General features: G+C 37.4%; 1 protein-coding gene across 1 annotated transcript in view; it reads left to right on the top strand.

Annotated features, from left to right (window-relative positions):
• Positions 1–19264, top strand: part of KDM6A (lysine demethylase 6A) — a 150709-nt gene that overhangs the window by 115819 nt on the left and 15626 nt on the right. The window contains 5 exon segments of the mRNA XM_032677455.1: positions 12798–12927; positions 14208–14313; positions 15151–15356; positions 17755–17819; positions 17920–17994. Coding sequence (XP_032533346.1) covers positions 12798–12927; positions 14208–14313; positions 15151–15356; positions 17755–17819; positions 17920–17994 — 582 coding nt within the window.

The raw sequence follows: 19264 nt of genomic DNA, 5'->3' as shown, positions 1-19264 counted from the left end.
CTACTATAGAGAATATAGTTGAAAGGTCTATTTTAAACTGTAAAAAAGCTTTTGATAACTGCATCTAATACTTACATCAATGTGTTTTTATTTCTAACATTTATATGATTGTTTTCTTATAGAAGAAAGACTTCTTAGATAGGGACATAATACCAGTATATGTCAGATAAATTTGTTGCTTCAAAACATGTATCTTTTTAGTGGGGTTTAAGGCTTAATTTCTGTAAAGGAGCTTGGATACAGCTCATATAAAAGGAAAATACATTGTTTGGGTTTTTTTCTTTTACTTGTTATATAGATGTAGTTTATAGGTGCAGTACAAGCACTTCTGCTTAGATGAGGAACAGCAGCAACAATGTTGAAAATTATGAATGTTAAAAAAAATCATTCATGTTCAGTGCTGGTATTAAGCTCTTAAAAATACTTTTCTTGATACAACTAAGTCATACAGATTTAGTCTGTCATTACAAATCAGTGTTCTCATTGCAAAACTTATAAATAATCGCAGAAGGTTGAGGTGGGAGGTCCAGCAAGGGACGTCTGGAGATCATCTCATCCAGCCTCCCAGCTCACAGCAGGGCCAGCTAGAGCAGGTTGCTCAGGACCATGTCCAGCCAGGTTTTGAATACTTCCAGGGATGGAGACTCCACAGCCTGCCTGTGGACAAGCTGTTCCAGTATTGGGTCACCCCTAGAGTTAAAAAAGTCTTTGTTTTCTTATGTACCAGTGCATGGGGTTATTCTTCCCCTGCTGCAGGACTTACAATCATATAATATGCTGAGTTAGAAGGCACACATAGGATCACCAAGTCCAACTCCTGGACCTGCACAGGACACCCCAAGAATCCCACCATTTGTCTCGGAGCATTGTCCAAACTCGGCATTTCCCTTTGCTGAAATTCCTGTGATTCCTGTTGGCCCATTTCTCCTGCCTGTTGGTGTCCCTCTGAGTGGTCCCACGGCCATCTGGTGTATCAGCTTGTCCCTCAGTTCTGTACCAGAGATGGCTTTTTTTGGTAGTGATGGTTTCAGCATCTCCACCTCGAGCACAGGAGCTCTTTGTGTGGTGGTTTGTGCTTTAGAAACCGAGTCCTGCAGCGAGTTGTGAGTCTGTCACGTTGCAGTGCAGACAGTTTTGACTCTTGGGGGGTGTAAGTCTTGGTCCATCTTATGTTCCACTTGATTAGCAGGTGTGTTGCTGTTGGTTTTTGTCTTCAGTCAGTAACACTGAACCTTTTTGGATGAGATGCATAATAGATAAGGGCAAAAAGTGGGGCCAGCCACTAGAAGAGCTGGCAGTGACTGCAGTGTGGTTGTACAGATTGATTACACGGTGTTTTCCCAGGTGTCTTCATTGCTGATGATGTTGGATGGCACAGAGCATGGAAGGCTGGGTTGTAGAAATTCAGATAATATTTCTTAGCAATGACTTCTGGCAAAGATATTGTTGCACTGTAAGCTATAGTGGTGTAGAAACGCAGCAAATTCAGCCACCTTTGCAGTAGCCAGTGGCCTGTGGCAGAGGAGGAGAGTGGGCTGAGGGCAATAATATCTTAAACTGCTGCAGCTAAATCTCTGGTCATGTGCTAGCAGGGTGCCTGGAAGACAGTAATTAGCTTTTCAAGTTCACATTTAGTGCTTACTGCTTGCGGCCTCCTCTGTGTAAACTATCTCAAAGTCCTTAGATTTTCTAGGTAGTCTTTTGAGAGATTTACCTGCTTTCTCAAAAAAAAAAAAATTATTATTTTGAAATCCAGAGAAATTGAAATGACCATTTGGAGCATGGTACTTCTTAGCCACGTCTTAGAGTTGTCGCCCTTTGTGAAAATGTTGCCCAAGATGCTTTAAAGTTCACTGAAGTCCCTTTAATCACAAGCACGTGTTATTTTGGCTTGTACTCTGCTGTTTTCCCTGCTGAACTGGTGTTACAGTTCTTTTAGTTGAAATATTATCTGTATTTTTCTGTGTGGTATTCTTGTGGAGTTTTCCCATCTCAGTATATTTTACTCCAAAATATTTGATTTGGGATATATATATATACTGTGTTCGCTATATTTTATATAGCAGGTGTGGTGGTTTTGAGCATAACTCTTTTGATGTAAACATGATATAAAAGCATGTTTATACCATTCTACAAAAAAACCTGCATCTGTTACGCGACTGAGAGTTACTAGTTTCTAATGTTGGGGATTGATGACTAATACTGATCCATGTTATAGCAGTCTGTAGCCATGTGTTACAAAGATAAATTTCCTAAAAGAGAGAAAAAAATCAATAGGGAGCTACTTGGTCCATCTTTCAAATATTACAGTTCTAATTGTAAGTTCGTTTCCAGGTGACACTTCTACACATATTACATTCATAAAAATTAACAGCTTAACAGCTTTTTTTTTTGTTTAATTTTTTAATTGGGACCATGTATTTGTTCTTGCTGGTAGAAGTATAAAAATAGCTTCAGTGTGTGATGTTAGGATGAGTGCATTGCAAGGAGGCATAAAATAACTGTTACAGGCTTTAATAAAACAAACTGTTACAGACTTTAAATTCTCTCTTGAAGTTTAAGCTGATCTGTCTTCAAAATTGGCACATAGCTTTTTTGGAGAGTAATGGGAAATGTAACCTCTATTCAAATGTTGCGTTTTTGATGGGTTTAGTGCACTAGTCTTCAAGCTTTTTATAGGTGAGATCTGAAGTTTGGGTAAGTTGGAAAACATAGAGCATTTTTACTACAAAAATCTTAATCCAGCTTTTAATACGAGTCGTTGCTTTTGTGCTCATTGATGGAGGTGATACCTAATTTCCAAGATAAAGGGAAGCTCATAAAGGTGTTTCACTTGGGTTCATAGTCCTTATTTTCTACCAGGCTCACATAACCATAATTTTTCAACGGAGGTAAACTATATTTGCCCTGTGTAGTTTGCAGACAGCTCAGAAAGTGTTAGATGTGCCTTTTTTCCTTTGTTTCTTTCTTACTGAGTAGAGATTGAGAGCTCCCTCTTCAGCCTGTCTGCACCTTCATTCAGCAAGGCAGAGGACTTTAGAAGGTGGATAATAAGGAAGGGTGAGCAGTGGTAAAAGTGGAGGAAAGATTTGTGGTTTTTTAGCAACTCTAAGGTCAAGAAATGCTTCAGTCTGCACTGGGACTACTTTTGCAGATTTAGAGACAGGACCTCTCCTATTCAAATGATGCTTTCTGGAAAGTCTCTGCATGTGTTTGCTGATAATAACAAGAGATTCTGAGAAATTTTGTGGGACTAACAACAAGGATAATTTTAGTGTAAGCTTGAAGTGTAAAGGCAGCCAGCTAGTTTCCCATATGTGAAAATTCTGTTGGGCTCACTATTGCTGTAACTCACCTGTGCTGGGGCTGGTTACCTGTTAGAGGAAAGCTTCTGTCTACATGCTTTTTTCACACAAATAAAAATAATAACTATATAACACAAACACTATATACTATATTAATAGTGTGGGTTTTTCCCCCTACCAGTCTTATATGGCTGACAGTTTATATACAGGAATTTGAGGGTAAGGCTGTTCCAGCCATGTTCTGATTAGCCCTTGCTTTGTTTTAATATTTGTAGAGTCTGAGTATGTACAGGCATGCACATGACAGCTCTGGAGCAGCAGAGTTGTCATAGGTGTTGTGTGCATGATTCACATAGGGAAAAATGTCAGGGAGAATATTGAAAGATAATCTGCTGAAAGCCCTGTTAATTTGCAAAATAAGTCAACATTTATGCATAGTAGAACAGAAGTAGTTTATATACTGATATATCAGATAGTATGAACTTCAATACTGCATGTTAACCTTTCTTTTAACACAGAGTAAGGTAGTGCAAAAGCAAAGAATTGAAAGTAGTTCCCATAGTACTGGGTACATTTGGGTACTGTCTCTGTAAGTGGTATCTTGAGGCTTTAAAGTGAATGTGTGACCAGAAGTGTTGATTTTTAGAATTACTGTAAAAATTAAAGAAAAGCTATCCAGAGCAGAAAACCTGAAAAATAATTATTTGATTTCTTTTTTCCTTTAAAGGAAAAAAAAAGAAAGACAATTCCCCCCAAACACCTGTACTAGAATAAACTTCATGCACGAGGAAAGGGGAGTTGTCCTAAGTATTAGTTTTTATATTGGAGCTACACTGTATTATGTACAGTGTACATAATACAGTACAATATCCATAATTATGTACAGCTACACTGTATATGTGTTGGTATATGTCAGTTGTTACATACACACCCTTTTTATTTGATATGTTCAGAAAGACGCTCTGGCTTCATCTCCTATGTGGTTAATTATATTCTGTTATCTTCTGTCTTATTCTTCTTGCTGTCTGACAATAGTTACTTGGTACAGTGTGTTGCGCTGTTGATGGTATTCTCTAGGGAAAAATAGACATTTTGACAGGTAGGAACAGGTGGATGGGACTTGGTTTTTTTATAACTGGAGCACTAGATTAATCATTTTTGTTTTCCTCCTCATTATTCTGCATTTGGCTCTGTTTACTGTATGCTTACTTGAAAACCAAAGTGTTTATGGTACTTTTAAGTCGCCTCTTCAGAAATCTACTTGGTAAATAATCTTTTTCATCAAGTGCTTACGAGTTTAAAAAAAGTCTTGTCTAAGAGAAGCCATTTTTTGCATCTTTCAGACCCATCAGGTTTATTTGTGCTTAGAGCACAAAAGGCCTGGAATTAGCAGCAGTTTGGGATTAAGTAATGCACAAAAGTCGATTGACTACAATTGACCTACTGCAGGATAGTGAAGTGCAGGATAATGAAGTTCCTCATCTCACAGGAGGGATTTTATCGGGAAGCAACATGGTAATGCTCCACCAAAAACTGACCTCTTAATGTTGCTTGGATTTTGTGTGTTGCTTAAGAACAAAGAAGCATCAGAGATAGGGAAGTATAAAATTAAAATGGAATTAGGCAAAAATAAATGCTGGGAGACCGTAATTTTGCTTTATGTAAACAAGTGTTGTCTTAATAAAAGCTGCTCAAGTGAAGCCATTAGGTGAAACGAGATGCTTTGTATCATAAAATGCAAAACACGTGCCAAATAGAAAACTCCATTTCGTTGTCCTTTTATTAGGTGTGAATGGGTTGTCTGGTCTGTGGAAAGACACTTGGTAAATTTTGTTTTGCCAAAGACTAAAGTGAGCACTTAAGTAGGGCAAGATAATTGCAGAGGCTGAAAAGTTTCTTTATATCCGTCTTCCTCGGCGAGAATGGGAGATATTTAACAGAGCCGTGTTCTGTTCCCGGGGTGAAATGAGGTTGTTCAGGAGGCTGAGAAGGGGTCAGACGTAGGGTGCTGCTGTAGCAATTGATACTTCTACAAGGAGCTTCCCTTGAAGGGCCAGACAATGTCAGTGAAAAGCCACAAGGAATTGAGAAATGCAGGAGCTGAGCTGCATTCACTCGAATATGCAAATCTCATTAAGATGCTGTTTTGGAGAACAGTAGGGTGGCAAATGTGCTCATCTTGTTAAACTGCTGTTGGAGTGTAAGGATGAAAAGGAATTGAGGAGGTGATTCTGGGAAGTGTAAGTGTGATTTGGTTAGTCTTTCCTACCAATAAAACTGATTGCAACAGTAAATTTTAAGGTGGTTATAAAACAACTAAATTACTATGTTTGGTAAACTGTTTACATAGTAAACTAAATATCTTTAAGCCTCTGAGCAAATTAACAGATAAAAGAGTGTACTATTAAATTAATTATCCTTCCAGAGATTCCTAGAGAAAAATCTCCTATTGACGTCATTACAAAAAAAAAAAAAAAGAAACCAACACAACCCCAAGTAATTTTTGAGAATAAGTGAAAACCGTGAAATTAAAATAAAAAATACGCTAAGAATAATTGCTCTGAGTTTGTTATTATGAAAGCTGATGGTTAATACATGGGGAAAAGAAGAAGAGTGTGCTGCTTTGTCTGGTTGTGTATCAAGTTTCCTTAAAGAGACTGTTATCAAGGGCTCTTTTCTGTGCTCTTAGAAATGTAAGTATCTTTTCCCTGTGAGCAATCCTTCTGAAAGGAGAATTAATGAAACATTATCACAAGACTTGAGATTTAACACTTGAGCTGTTTATTTCTACTGAAGTGAAACCAGCTGATTTCTTGCTCAGTGTTTCATCTAATTACCATGCTGGAGGAGGGATAAAAATCCAGTATCCATCTCGGTTAGGAGAGTCTGCCAGTTATCCTTTCTAAAACCAAGCTGAGGTCAAGGCCTTCCTTCAAGCAAATAGAGAAGTTCCTGAGTTGACTTGTTTCATTTCTTATAAAAGACATAACAAATATCTTTGTTATTATTTTTTTTCTCGCAATTTATTAATTTATTTCACAGCCTCGAAAGAACAGGCAAAGCCCCAAAGAAAACTTCTCTTTGATAAGGATGTAGAGAAGTCTGTGCAGGAGGTCCTTTGTCAGTTCTGAAGAGCCCAGCTGGGGAACGGGGCAACTTGGTGTCAGCTGGAAGTTGCTGTTGTCACTTTTATGGTGATATTTGGAAAGTCTGATGTGAAAACTCTGAAGCATTTTTGAACTTGAAAGCTTTAATTTGGCTTAATTGGGGGAAGCAAAGGAGAGGTGTAGGTTAGATGGTAGCGGGTATTAAAAGAGGCTACTAAGCTCAGGGAAGTCAGTTCAGGACTCACTGGTTTGAGAACTCTTTGGTCCAGAGGAAAAGAGCCAGAGTCTGTTTGAGGGAAGTGTTTTGTGGATAAGGAGCTGGATTAAGTTTATGTTTTGTTCTTAAGAACAAGGAAAGCAGTTCTTGTTTTATTGAGAATTCTCTTTACAAGCAAAAGATTCTTTGGCTTCAGGACAGAATTGCTCAGTTGCTCCAAAGGCACAGTTACTTCTGGCACATGAACTTTACTGTAGCAAATGTTTTAAGAAAAAAATTTGAAATACTGTGATTTCACAAGCTAAACCCTGCTTAGAATAAGAGATTATTTTTGTTCAAGAGGCAAATACAGAAATCTGCAGATGGAAGCGGAATTATCTTGGGAGTGAAAAACCATAGGAAGATTTAGTTTAGGGGGGAAGGCAAGTGTATGAAAATGTTTGGTGCCGCTTGTTATAATACTTTTCTTGCATAAGTCATTAATGTGATTCTGTTTGTCTTACAGGCTAAGAGCAAGGTGATTAGCAAATGAAATAGAAAGATGTAAAAAGGCATTAAGCAAAGAAAAAAAAGGAACATTACTTCTTACATAACATATAATTAACCTATGAAATTCACTGCCAACCTGTGCTATTGAGGTCAAAACCAGACAGAATTCAAAACAATTAGAAATACATTTGCATAATGAGAAAATCCACAATTCTATTGTAGGGGTTTCTGTAGGTTTAAAACAAAGATCTCCGGAGTATTGCCAGCTTTAGTACCTGGTTGTGAAAGGCTGGGGTAGAGAACTGCATGATAAACAGGTTGTATAATTAATTATCTGTATTACTTTGCATTTAAGCATAATGTAAGCTTGACTTGAGTTCTGTATTCCCCTTAGGAGAGCTCCTCTGTCTCTCTCTCCTGGCTACAAAAGGACCCTTGGGGAGGTTGAGCCTTGGAGAGCCCAAGTTGGTGTGTGTGTGTAACCACCTCCTTCCAGAGAGACGGGGTTGATGGTTTCTCTGTGGTTTGTGATAACTCATGGTATGAAAGCAACTGATTGTATCTGTTAATTGTGGCTCAAACTGCCACAGGTGGGTATTTCAGTGTTGAGTCAGGACTGGGTTAAGTAAGTGCTGTGCATCCCAGTGCTACAGCTGATTCCTTCTACAGGCACATTTTAAAAATGTCTTGTTCGTTCTTATTTGTAGATTAATTTATTCTGATAGAATTGAGATAGAGCATCAATAAATCCACAGTTCCTTGTATTCATTTAAATGTGATTTTTATTGGGAGAAGAGAGGGTATTAATTTTGTTCTTCAGAATAACTATAATCTCTTGAGCGGTAAAGCCTTGTAATTCTCATACAGCTACTCCTCAAATAATAATTCACTTAAACTGCCTTCACAACAAAAATAACTGCTTAAGCGCAAATAATGTAACGTAGTCTGTTTTGACCTGTAAATTACACCTAAAATCGAATGTATGGATAACTGGAAATTGTTCAGGAGCTTTTCATTATAATGAAAAAGTCATAATCCTCCCAATGGAAAACAAAACAGGGCGAATATTTTCAGAAGTACTGAAGCTAATAGTTCTAGAAAACACAGAAATTACATTTGGAAGAGGAAAAACTGTAGACAAGAATGAAAAAGAAGAAACACAAAAAATTACCAACCTTAATGACTGCACAGAACTTTTAGAACTGTCTGTAGAGGGAAGAGGGTTCAGTAAAACATTTTTGTTCTGTGCTTGGGAAAAGGCAGATAAAACATCACATCATGGGATGTACCTATAACACACTCCCTGTTTTCACGATATTCAAGGAGAAGCTTAAACAGTAGTTATACTTAAATCTGGCATTCTTAAGGCAGAGGCCCAGATAACATACATCCAAGAGCTCTGAAAGGGTAAGACCAGAGGATTGTTTATCCTTCATAATGATTTTTTTTTTAATACAGTTCTTGGAAAACAGGAAAGGTTCCAGAGGACTTGAAGAGCACTATGGAACTACTTTCTGAGAAACAGACATAATTTTCTCAGTTTGACATTAGGCTTGAGTGAAATAATAAAACTATTGAGGTAATTAATTTAATAAATTAAAGGATGTTATAATTTAAAGGATGGAATAATGATAATTATCTTGGTTCTCAGAAGATAGGTTTGATCATATAAACTTGAATTATTCTTGATGTAGTTGAGAGTTTTGGTAATAAAATAGAGTTAAAATCTGTTCAGCTTTGTAACACAAGTGGCTTTAAAGTTGCATTATTCATTTTTTTTAGTCAACTGGGATGACACAAAGCCGATACAGCACCTAAGAAGTGTTTAGCAACTACCTGATAAGCTTCATGTAATTGTAATGGTTCAGTGATACTGCCTTGAGATCATATTTTGTCTTGTTTATGTAGTTTTTAATAGTGATGTAGAGTTCCAGCAGGGGAGTCTCTAAGGCTGGAGCTGGCGTTTACTTTCCTGTGGGGCAGGGACATCCTGCCTGCATAACAAGCTGCTGTGACAATAGTAAACTCGAGGGAAGAAGTGTGGTAGGTGGATGAAGGCTTCGTCTCAGGTTAAGCCATCAGCCTCCATTTGTCAGGATATCCCTAGATATTGTTAAGTTATTTGTGCTGCTCTTTGCTAAAAGCACAGGCTGGGGAGTGGGTGCTGTGTAACGAAGGGGACAGGTGACTGTTGTGAAACAAACTGTGTCACACTGTTCTCCTGGTCGCCTGTGTGTCTTGGTACAGCCAGAGGGGAAGTTTTTCTCTGAGATTGAAGGATGTAATCTGGTTTTTATAGAAGGTGTGGGAATGTATCCTAAAAAACAGTAGAACAGGAAAAAAAGGGGTGTGTTAATGAATGTGATGATTGATCATTCAAGAGATCCCATGATGACATGAAATAATCCCAAGCAACCAGCGACAGGAAAAGAGGACATAGTCTTAAACTGTACCAGGGAGCTTAAATTGGACATTAGGAAGAATTTCTTCACAGAGAGGATGATTAGACATTGGAGTGGGCTGCCCGGGGAGGTGGTGGAGTCACTGTCCCCGGAGGGGTTTAAGGACGGACTGGATGTGGCACTCAGTGCCATGGTTTGGTTTACAAGGTTCGGTCACAGGTTGGACTGGATGATCTCAGAGGTCTTTTCCAGCCTAATTGATTCTGTGAAATCGAGGTACCTGTTTCATCCATGGTGGTTGATGTTGCTCCTAAGTGTGGGCAGTGTGAGTTTGATCCTCAGGATGAAGCCCTTGAGCTGTTGTTGCTTTCGCCCATCAAGTAACTTGCCCTGGACTGAGTAACTGCAGCTGTGGCTCAGGACAGGCTGCACTTCTGAGCCTGACAGCTGCTCCTGCCTTCTCTTCCCACTGTGGGAGTGAAGGGTTTCTCCTGCCCTCATTGTCCATGACAAGCCAGTTCCTGTGGGAAGTCATTAAAATGAATGAAACCTGTCCTTCTCTTCATTCCTCCATCACGGTGTTGTAGGTGACTGGGTATCCAGTTTCTTTATGGGGCCTGTTTTGTCTCGAGCGGTGCATCTGCTGCCTCTTTCAGCCAGTCTGAAAATCCTCTCACCACTATTGAAATCCTCCGAACTACATTCTCGAAACTGAGATTTGTGAGATTTTCATCACAGTCTCTGTGGTCAAAAAAGGGTCTTTTCACTTTCCTTGCACTGGCCATAGTTCTATATTTCCAGAGGTGGAGGCTGGCAGTGGTTACTCACGTTTCAGATGCTGGTAGCAAATATTTTAGTACTTCTGTAGTGGTTTTTATAATTCTGTTGCTCTGTTTGGCATACTATCAGTTACAGGATTATTCTTTAATAGCTCTCTTGTATTGTTATTAATAGTAAGTTATTCTGATTCATAGTTAAAAAAAAAAGATGATAGAGTGAAACTGGTCTGTTAAAGACAACTTTAAATATTCTGCCCATCTGTTTCCTGTGTCACTTGAATTATGAATGTTTTGGCTATCTCAGCTTTGCTTTTCTTTGTCCTCTTTTCCTCTCTTAAAATTTCTACAGAGGGGTTTTAATAACTTAATAGGAAATTATAGCGTGGAATTGGTAATATCAGCTTGAGATGCTGGATTTATGAGATAACTTTTTTCATCTGATCTTTTCCTCTGTATTGTTCTCTATCTCCTTTGCCTTTTCAGATGTGGTTTCTCTAAGTGTATAGAAGATTCTCCTCTCTCTGTTGCCCCCCTTCCCTGAAGACCCCACTGTGGCTTTACTGAGCTTTTGCTGTGACTTCAGCAGCTGAAGTCACACTAGTTCTGAGCAATGTATCTTTTTCTTCAAGTTCCGTATTTCTCATCTTCACTGCCTGAGAAATTGCCAGTGAACTGTTTATCAATGCAAACTGAATTTTGTCCAAGTTCTCTTCTATTTTTAAACTATGCATTTGCTTTTTTTTTAATTTTACTTTTTTCAGTTTGGTAATGCAGAGGTTATAGTAACTTCTAATATCTGCTATTTAGATTATAATTTCACTTTGTATAGATGGTCTGAATCTCAGTTATGCAGCTGTGGTCAAAAAATTTCTGTGCGGTAGTGATTTTATATTACCATGTTACTTTAGGGTTGTGTTTTGGTTTTGGTTTGTTGGAGGGTATTTGTGTGTTTGGGGACAATGGGGTGTTTGCAATAACTCCATCAGACATTAAGCACTGGTCAGTGATTTTTTTTTGCCATGTTTGGATGGTGCCTAATCAAAGCTTCTGCATCGTTCTTTTACTCTCTTTGAAATTCCAATCTATTCTGGCTTTAGACTCACCTGTCACAAGGAGTAAACTGTGTGGTATTTTGGCAGATGTGCTTTGGAGAAGTTGTTAATTATGTCTCTGTATTGCTCTGACCTTCTGTCAGAGGTACAAAGCTGGCACATGTTCTGAACTGAATGGCTGGCTTGGTTTGTCACGATGGCCACCAGTTTTTCAGGATACTTTGCTGCAGCCTGGGGTACAGGAGATGTTTTCCCGTATTCTTTAAAGTGTTTGTCATAACAATCAGTCTGATCTGATCTCAGCCCTCAAGTCCACCTTACTTGTGGTTTGTGGTATAACTTAATTTTAAGCTCTCGTATGCCAGCATCCAGCTCTGCAGTGTTTCTCAGTGCAGCATCACAGGTTCTGTTTTACAGACAAACTCCATTGCTGGGAGTTCTGTCTAATAGAAGTCCAGCTGTGTTTTCTGCTGAAGACTGTTGTTACCAGAACAACTTTCTTCTTGTAGCCAGTGAGTTTTATAAAAACGTGATCAAATTATGCATTGGAAACATCCCATTTTGTGGGATGTAGCAACAGTTAGTGAATCAGGTGAGGTTGGAAGAAGGATTTGGATAGTATTTTGTTGGAAGAGTTTTGAAGTAGTTGAGTCATTTTTAACAAAAATGTAAGGGGTGGTTTTATCAAAAAATACTTTCCTGGTGATGGTAACTGGGTATTGACTATAGGCTAAACTTAGAATGAGATTTTTCGGGTCATCTGTTCTAGAAAAAGTTAAACATACAGTGGGTTATTCACACTTGGAAATATCCAGTGAAAGACTGGAAATACAAGCAGTGAGGTTCTCACTGAAGTTACACACAGGGGTGTTGACAAACAAACTCGCTCAGGATGGGGCATTTCCTCTGTTGCTCAAAAAAAAATGGATTATGCAGCGATGGCTCCTTTTGGCTCCAAGACCTGTAAATCAGGGAGGGGTAGGTGATGGTTCATTCAGCATCTGTAGTTGTAGTTGGGGTTTGTGACTCAGCAGGTTTTTTTTTGGCCTGAGACATTGTCATTTCTGACTTTTTGCTCTGCCACAGTGCTCAGCACCGGACTGCGCTTCCTCAGCTCCTGTGAAATGATCATCCACCTGATAAGGTTCTTCTCCATTTCTAGTTGAAACCTGCTTTTTCTGTTAAATTTTGTCACTTGCTTGTATTTAAAATGGCTGTATTTCTAACTAATAGTGGCACTGTCGTAGATTTGGCAGGCAAAGTGGGAATAATTTTGAATAATAGCAAATTATACACTGAAAATTCTTGATTAAAATATATGGGCTTTATTTGCATCTTAAGTTACAGTTTCTCCTGATACAACGTTATTTTGCATAGGAGATTACACCAGTATGTATTTATTTTATTTGTCAAGCATTGACAGAGGCAGCTCTTCTTTCCTTTTAGGAATCTGGGTAAAAATGGCTTATCTAACAGTAGTATTCTATTGGATAAATGCCCACCTCCACGACCACCGCCTCCACCATACCCTCCCTTGCCAAAGGACAAGCTGAATCCACCTACACCTAGTATTTATGTAAGTAAATCAAGTGGCAGAAGTGTGTTGCTGCCTGTCTTTTGTAATTGTTTTGGATATCTGAATTATGTAATATAATTATTTAAAGATGCACTATTCATCATTGGGTTCTAATTACAGTGCTCTCCAGACTAGTATATAAGCAGGAAAAATGCTAACCTAAAGAAAATTTTGAGACATAGTTTGACTCTTAAAGTGCTTGTAAAAGTAAGAATTTCAGTTAAACAAGGAACCAAAACGCTTCAGACTTTTTTTTATTTATTTTAATACTCAAAATGTTGGCCAGAATAAGCAGAACAGTTCATTAGATACAATGCACAGTATTTCAAATATGTATGCACAGTTTTTTGCAAGTGACAGCTTATGTATAAATGAGCAAGTAACTCAACTAAACTCTCATAACAATCTGCTCCAAAATACAGTGAAGAAAAAAGTAATAAAAGACGAAGTGATGCTAAGAACAGAATGTCATTAGGAAAGGCAGGGTTTGGTCGGGTAGTATTTCCTTAGGTATCCATTAAACTTCTGTTCTGGGAAATAAAGTTTCATAATAGCTTTATTGAGGCTAACTTCCTAGTGATAGAAGAATAAATTATAGGATATCCATTTCCTCGATAAGAGAAGAATAAATTACAGGCAGTGTAAAAAGCTCAGGTCAGCTTTGGTCAGCTCAATTTGGGGGCCAGAAAGAGGTGGTATTTCAATTTATACTACAGGAATTTGCCTGAGAGCCAGGTTAAGTTGGATGGGATAGTTGGATGGGTGTTGCACCTGAATTCATCTACCTTAATAAAAGTCTGTCACAGCGTTGTCCATCCAAAGCTGGACATCCAAAGTACACCATGAGAGTAGCCTTTTAATTGTACCATTTCTTGTATACATTATGTGTAGGATTAGCTTTTTTCAACCTCTGAAAAGAAACTGTATTACCTTACTCTTCAGGGAGTTCTGTAGATTTTAGGGAATGTACAAGGCTGCTGTCAGATAAAGAAATTAAGTGCAGGAAACCCGAGTTTGCAAAAGCCAAAGCAGCCTGGGAATAATTCATGCCAAGAAACAAATTACATAACAAATTAATTTCAGGAGTGAACCCAGCATTAACCATAGAAAGATTGTAGGATGTAGCTCTTCATTGCCCACAGTGAGGGGAAATGGAGAAAATTCCTGCTTTCTTTCTGTTGTTTCTCTTTTTACCTCTTTTTTTTTTTTTATTCTTTCTTATTTTACAAATAAGGAATCTAAATTGATCTGACATCTAATATTCCATTACAATTTTGCAGTTGGAAAATAAACGAGATGCTTTCTTTCCACCTTTACATCAATTTTGTACAAATCCAAACAACCCTGTTACTGTAATACGTGGCCTTGCTGGAGCGCTTAAATTAGGTAAATTTACTTTATTTTTTTTTTTACCCTTGGGGAAAAAAAGTATGGTTTTTTTAAAGAGAAATCTCTCAGTTCTTAAAAGTGGATGTTTTATTTCTGTAATACTCTGTTACTTGTATATTTCAAATCATTAGGGTAATGTGTCATTTCTCAATTTGCTGTTTTTCTAATCTTGATCGTGTCAAAAAAAAACCACCACAAATAGAGCAGATTTTGTTGAGCACAGAGAGGAGCTGAGCTGTGGATGTGGAAATTTACAGCGAGATGTTTTTCCCATAAAAACTGGATGCATGTCTCTGTGTTTAGATTTAATGATCTAAAATCTGACTCCAGACACGTTTTGGAGTCTGTAGACAAATAAACTATCAGTGCTGGTAGTAATATGTTATATGATGGAAGTGCATTTATAATTCTGGTCTGAAAAATACTTTCTTGGTAATAGATTTTAAACATTGTTTGCAGATTTGTTTACCCAAGGTATGTAAAATGGTTCTTGGAATATAATTCACAGAGTAGCTGCTCTGAAAAATACTTAATTGGTAATAGATTTAAACATTGTTTACAGATTTTTTTTACCCAAGGCATGTAAAATATTTCTTGGAATATAATCCACAGAGTAGCTGCCAAGTTTATTCTGAGCTTCTACTGTTGTGTGGAGAAAAGTTGTTTGAGTGTTAATCACCAGTGTTAATAATTAATGTACAGGTGTGCAGTGTTGGGAAGGCTGAGGGAGAAAAGTGCTTTAGGGTAAAACTTTAGATTAAACTCCAAGTATTTTCCCGAAACTTTTTTATTATATTTTAACTGTCATTCATTAATTTTGTTCCTGTTTATTAGATCTAGGACTCTTCTCTACTAAGACGTTGGTAGAAGCCAATAATGAACACATAGTAGAAGTAAGGACACAACTACTGCAGCCAGCAGATGAAAACTGGGACCCCACTGGAACAAAGAAAATCTGGCGTTGTGAAAGCAGTAGATCTCACACAACAATTGCTAAATATGCACAGTACCAGGCCTCCTCATTCCAGGAGTCTTTAAGGGTAAGTTCATTGTTATTATTGGTTATAGTTCACAAACTGTACGTTGACTCTGGAACCAGTTAATAATGGCTGTTGAAAACAAACAGAAGCTGCTAAGGAAAGGAGACATTTCCTTAAGCGTGAAGAATACAGGTAAATTTACAAAATCTGTTTTGAATAGAGGGTCAAATAATGTTATTGTCCCTCTGGAATGTTTGGTGTAAACTTAAGTTTCATAACGTAAAGCTCACAGTTATTGCATATTTTAAAAGCTTGTTAGTTTAAGCTTTCATATAGTAATGTCAAAATTCATATTAAAACATTTGGAATGTAATAGGTTTTTTTTTTTAAATTTGGGTTGCTTCTAATTTCACATATAATTTGAAATCAGATTTCTTCATTCTACTGAATTAATTTGGATGTGGCTTAGTAGAAGTTTACACTAATATTTGTCTTTCGTTGCTTTCCAAACATAAGAGTTTCATTTCGAAAATTTCAGATGTGTGACAGAGTGAAATGTTGGAAATAATATTTCCCCTGCCTGCCTTGGCAGTGGGCTTGGACTTCATGGTCTCCAAAGGTCTCTTCCAACTCTGACTATTCTGTTGCTCTGTGATTCTGTGAAATGTGGTTTTATTGTTATTGGTTTTTAATACTTTCACTGAAGTAGTGAGCACATTGTCTGTGGGCACTCCTCGAAGGCTTATGTTATCTGGTGTTGCAAAGATTAGTCTGAGGTGGAACTAAGACAAGAAGATATTCTTGACCAGTTGTTTGTTAGAAAATAGGTAAAATGCCAACGTGGGGAATTGACTATTGTTGTTTTCACTGCCATTACACAGAAACAGTAATAATTTTAGTAAGAAAGAGAAAATCCAAATCTAAACTTTGTGCTTTAGAGGAAAGGATTAGAAACAAAGAACTTAATTGGTAGTTGAAGAGAACAGAAGGGAATCTAGACAGCAAGACTGACACAGGATGAAGAAAAGAGACAGGGAAACCTTTGGGAAGTGTGGGGCATGGATGTCATCAAGAGCTTGTAACATAAATGGGATTTTTCTTCCTCTGCAGTGGTAATAAATGTAGGTAGGATATTGACTGAACTTTTTGGTGCCCCTTGAACAGTCACACCAGCATTGTGTTCTTGCACATTATGCCAGAGGTGCTGGAAAACATTACAACACTGAACATTAAATATATATATATACATATATATATATATATATAATATATATACACACATGTTTAAATCTTTGATCACTTACCAACGGAAAGCCTCACCTTTGGATTTGCACCAATATATGAACTGCAGGATTTTCTGCAGTTTTACAAATTGGTTGTAAAAATGCAATACACAAAATAATTTTCAGAGTGATGATTTTCATTTTTCCTCTGGAAATTAGAAAGACAGTGTACATGTGTCCTTTGCCTAACACTGCTTTGACCTGTCCTTAGGTGACTTTTCAGTGTTCAAATGAAAGCTTTATTTCTTCTTTCTACAGCCACAATCCTCTTGGCTTGCCCTAAGTGATCTTTTTTTTCTTTATTCCTCTCACAGCTATTACATTGCTTTCCTAACATGTCTTGCAGTATTTGATAAATCCATCATCACGAGGTTCCTTTTTGTTTCTCTTTGTCCTTCATTCAAAGGATGAATAAGACTTTCTCAGGTACATAGGGCACTTTGAGGTTTAACAACAATCCCATTCAAAGCCAGAGATCTTTGGATAGACTCCAGACAGTTCATTCCTCCTTTTTGTCTCTTCCTTTTTCCTTCTGTGTCTGTATACTTGCCAAAATAGAAGTCTTTAGAATAGGAGTTTGAGTGTGCTCTGCTAAAAAGATCAAATTGCATCATTTAATATTGGATGGCTTTTTTCCACTAGTCATGGTCCCAGCCACTGCGGTGCTAAAATAGCATATGGCTATGAAAAATTCAAGAGATTTATGTAATGGATTTTATAAAATTAGTTTTATAATATTAGTCATCCTAGTTTCATCTCAGGATACCTACCTGACTTTGAAGGAAGGTGGATGTTCTAGTCTGAAAAAGTTAACAGTGTTCCTTAAGATTGGATTCACCTGCATAAGGAAGCAAAACAACAGACTCATTTGCACCTAGTCTAATGCAGGCCAGAAATGTTTACAGTGTAGGCATTTTCTCTTGTCCTGGCCTGAGTTTCACTGAATCTGCAATCATGAAGAATTGGTTTTCTAACTTTTTTTATTTTCTTGACGGAAATATCGACACAAAATCTCGGATATTTCAAAGATTGTTTCAGCATCTCAAAACAAATGTGCTGCTGTCTATGCCCTCGTTATCACTTTATACCTATATATTTTTCATATGTTCTTTTATGGATGTGTGTGTGTGTGTGTATATATATATATATAAACATTTTAAAATTGCATTTTATAGGAGGAAAATGAGAAGAAGAGTCACCACAAGGACCACTCAGATAATGAATCCACATCTTCTGATAAGTAAGTGTGGTATAACTGTGTTAATTCTGTAGTTGGTTTTATGTGGTATTTTACATTTCCATTTTTTACATTCTCTTGTTTATATTTTTTACATTTGTAGCTCTGGGAGGAGGAGAAGAGGACCTTTTAAAACAATCAAGTTTGGGACCAACATTGACCTGTCAGATGACAAGAAGTAAGTTGATTACAGTTTCTGCTGCTCACAGTGGTATTCTACAGTATGACACCCCTGGAAATCCAGTGTATTCTTCTCAGACATCAGTCAGTCTGTTGATAAACCAAATTCCAGTTGCACACCCCATTTCCACAATGAAATGGGTCTTGAAGCTGTTGTTACGAGTCCTTCTCACACTAAAATATCTTTTCAAACTTTTCTTTCCAGGATTTTTGTTTTTCCAGAAATGAATTTAAACATCCATCAAAAACTGTTCTTTCTAGTCCTCCTTCTAATCCATTCCCTTTGTTTCATTATGAGGCTTTAAATCATTTGCTTACAACTTTAATTGCTTCTGACAATACCAAGTTTTTAGTCTTTGCATAGAAATTGTAAGGTTGAAGTTTTTTTCTTCTTCGTTTGTCTCAATTTTTGTTATTCAGGATGAGATTTTTTTCTTTTCATTCATACTGTCATCTTTTCTGTTTCCACTTTTTCATAACTTTTGCTTCTTTATCCAGGAACAAAATCAAAATATGTAGTAAAGACCAGACCAGTGCTTGCCTGTGGACAAGCCATGATACCTCTCCCAGAGCCTCAAAAAATAGGGAATAAATGAGTATTCTTTATATATCCTTCTGTGAGTAGATGAAAGTAGCTTAGAAAAACATCAGAAAATACTAGAAATACTCTGAAAACATGGTTTTGTTGTCCAGTAATAATTATTTCCTTGGCTCAGTTTCCAGTTAGTACATATTTCCATAAAAGATCCAGCATGTCTAGACTGTCAGTCCTACCAGCTGGAGGGCAAAACTTGTGGTCTTCCTCAATCATGAGAACAGAAGAAAAGTTAAGGGTGTCTGGGGAATAAGGATTGCTTAAGATGATGAGGACTTTTGTGGTATAATCACTGAAAGATCAGTGTGTGTATCCACTTATGTGATTAGAAGCAGTTATAAAATTTCAAATATCAACACTATTTTCTTCTAAAGGAAATTCCATCTGTAGGATCAAAACAGTTGCTACTAAACTATCACTCTGAATAAACTGTTGGGAGAGAGACTTTACATTAACCTAAGCATAACTAACCCGAGGCTCTTAGGGAATTGGATTTTGATATTTTGAATTGTTCTTGTAGGATCCCAGTAGATGCCATATCATCTGATCTGTATTTTTAGCTTTTGCTGCAGAACTCTCTTTCCCCTCAACTTGCCCGTCAGATCTGTGGCTGTGTTTGGAAATACTTCAAAATGGAAAGAGTAATGCAGATACCTGTGCTAACGATTTTTTG

Source organism: Chiroxiphia lanceolata, chromosome 2 (genome assembly GCF_009829145.1).
Source record: "Chiroxiphia lanceolata isolate bChiLan1 chromosome 2, bChiLan1.pri, whole genome shotgun sequence".
In the NCBI taxonomy this organism is placed as follows: Eukaryota; Metazoa; Chordata; class Aves; order Passeriformes; family Pipridae; genus Chiroxiphia; species Chiroxiphia lanceolata.
The sequence above is the reverse complement of the archived record's forward strand: the minus strand, read 5'-3'. Positions and strand labels throughout refer to the sequence as shown.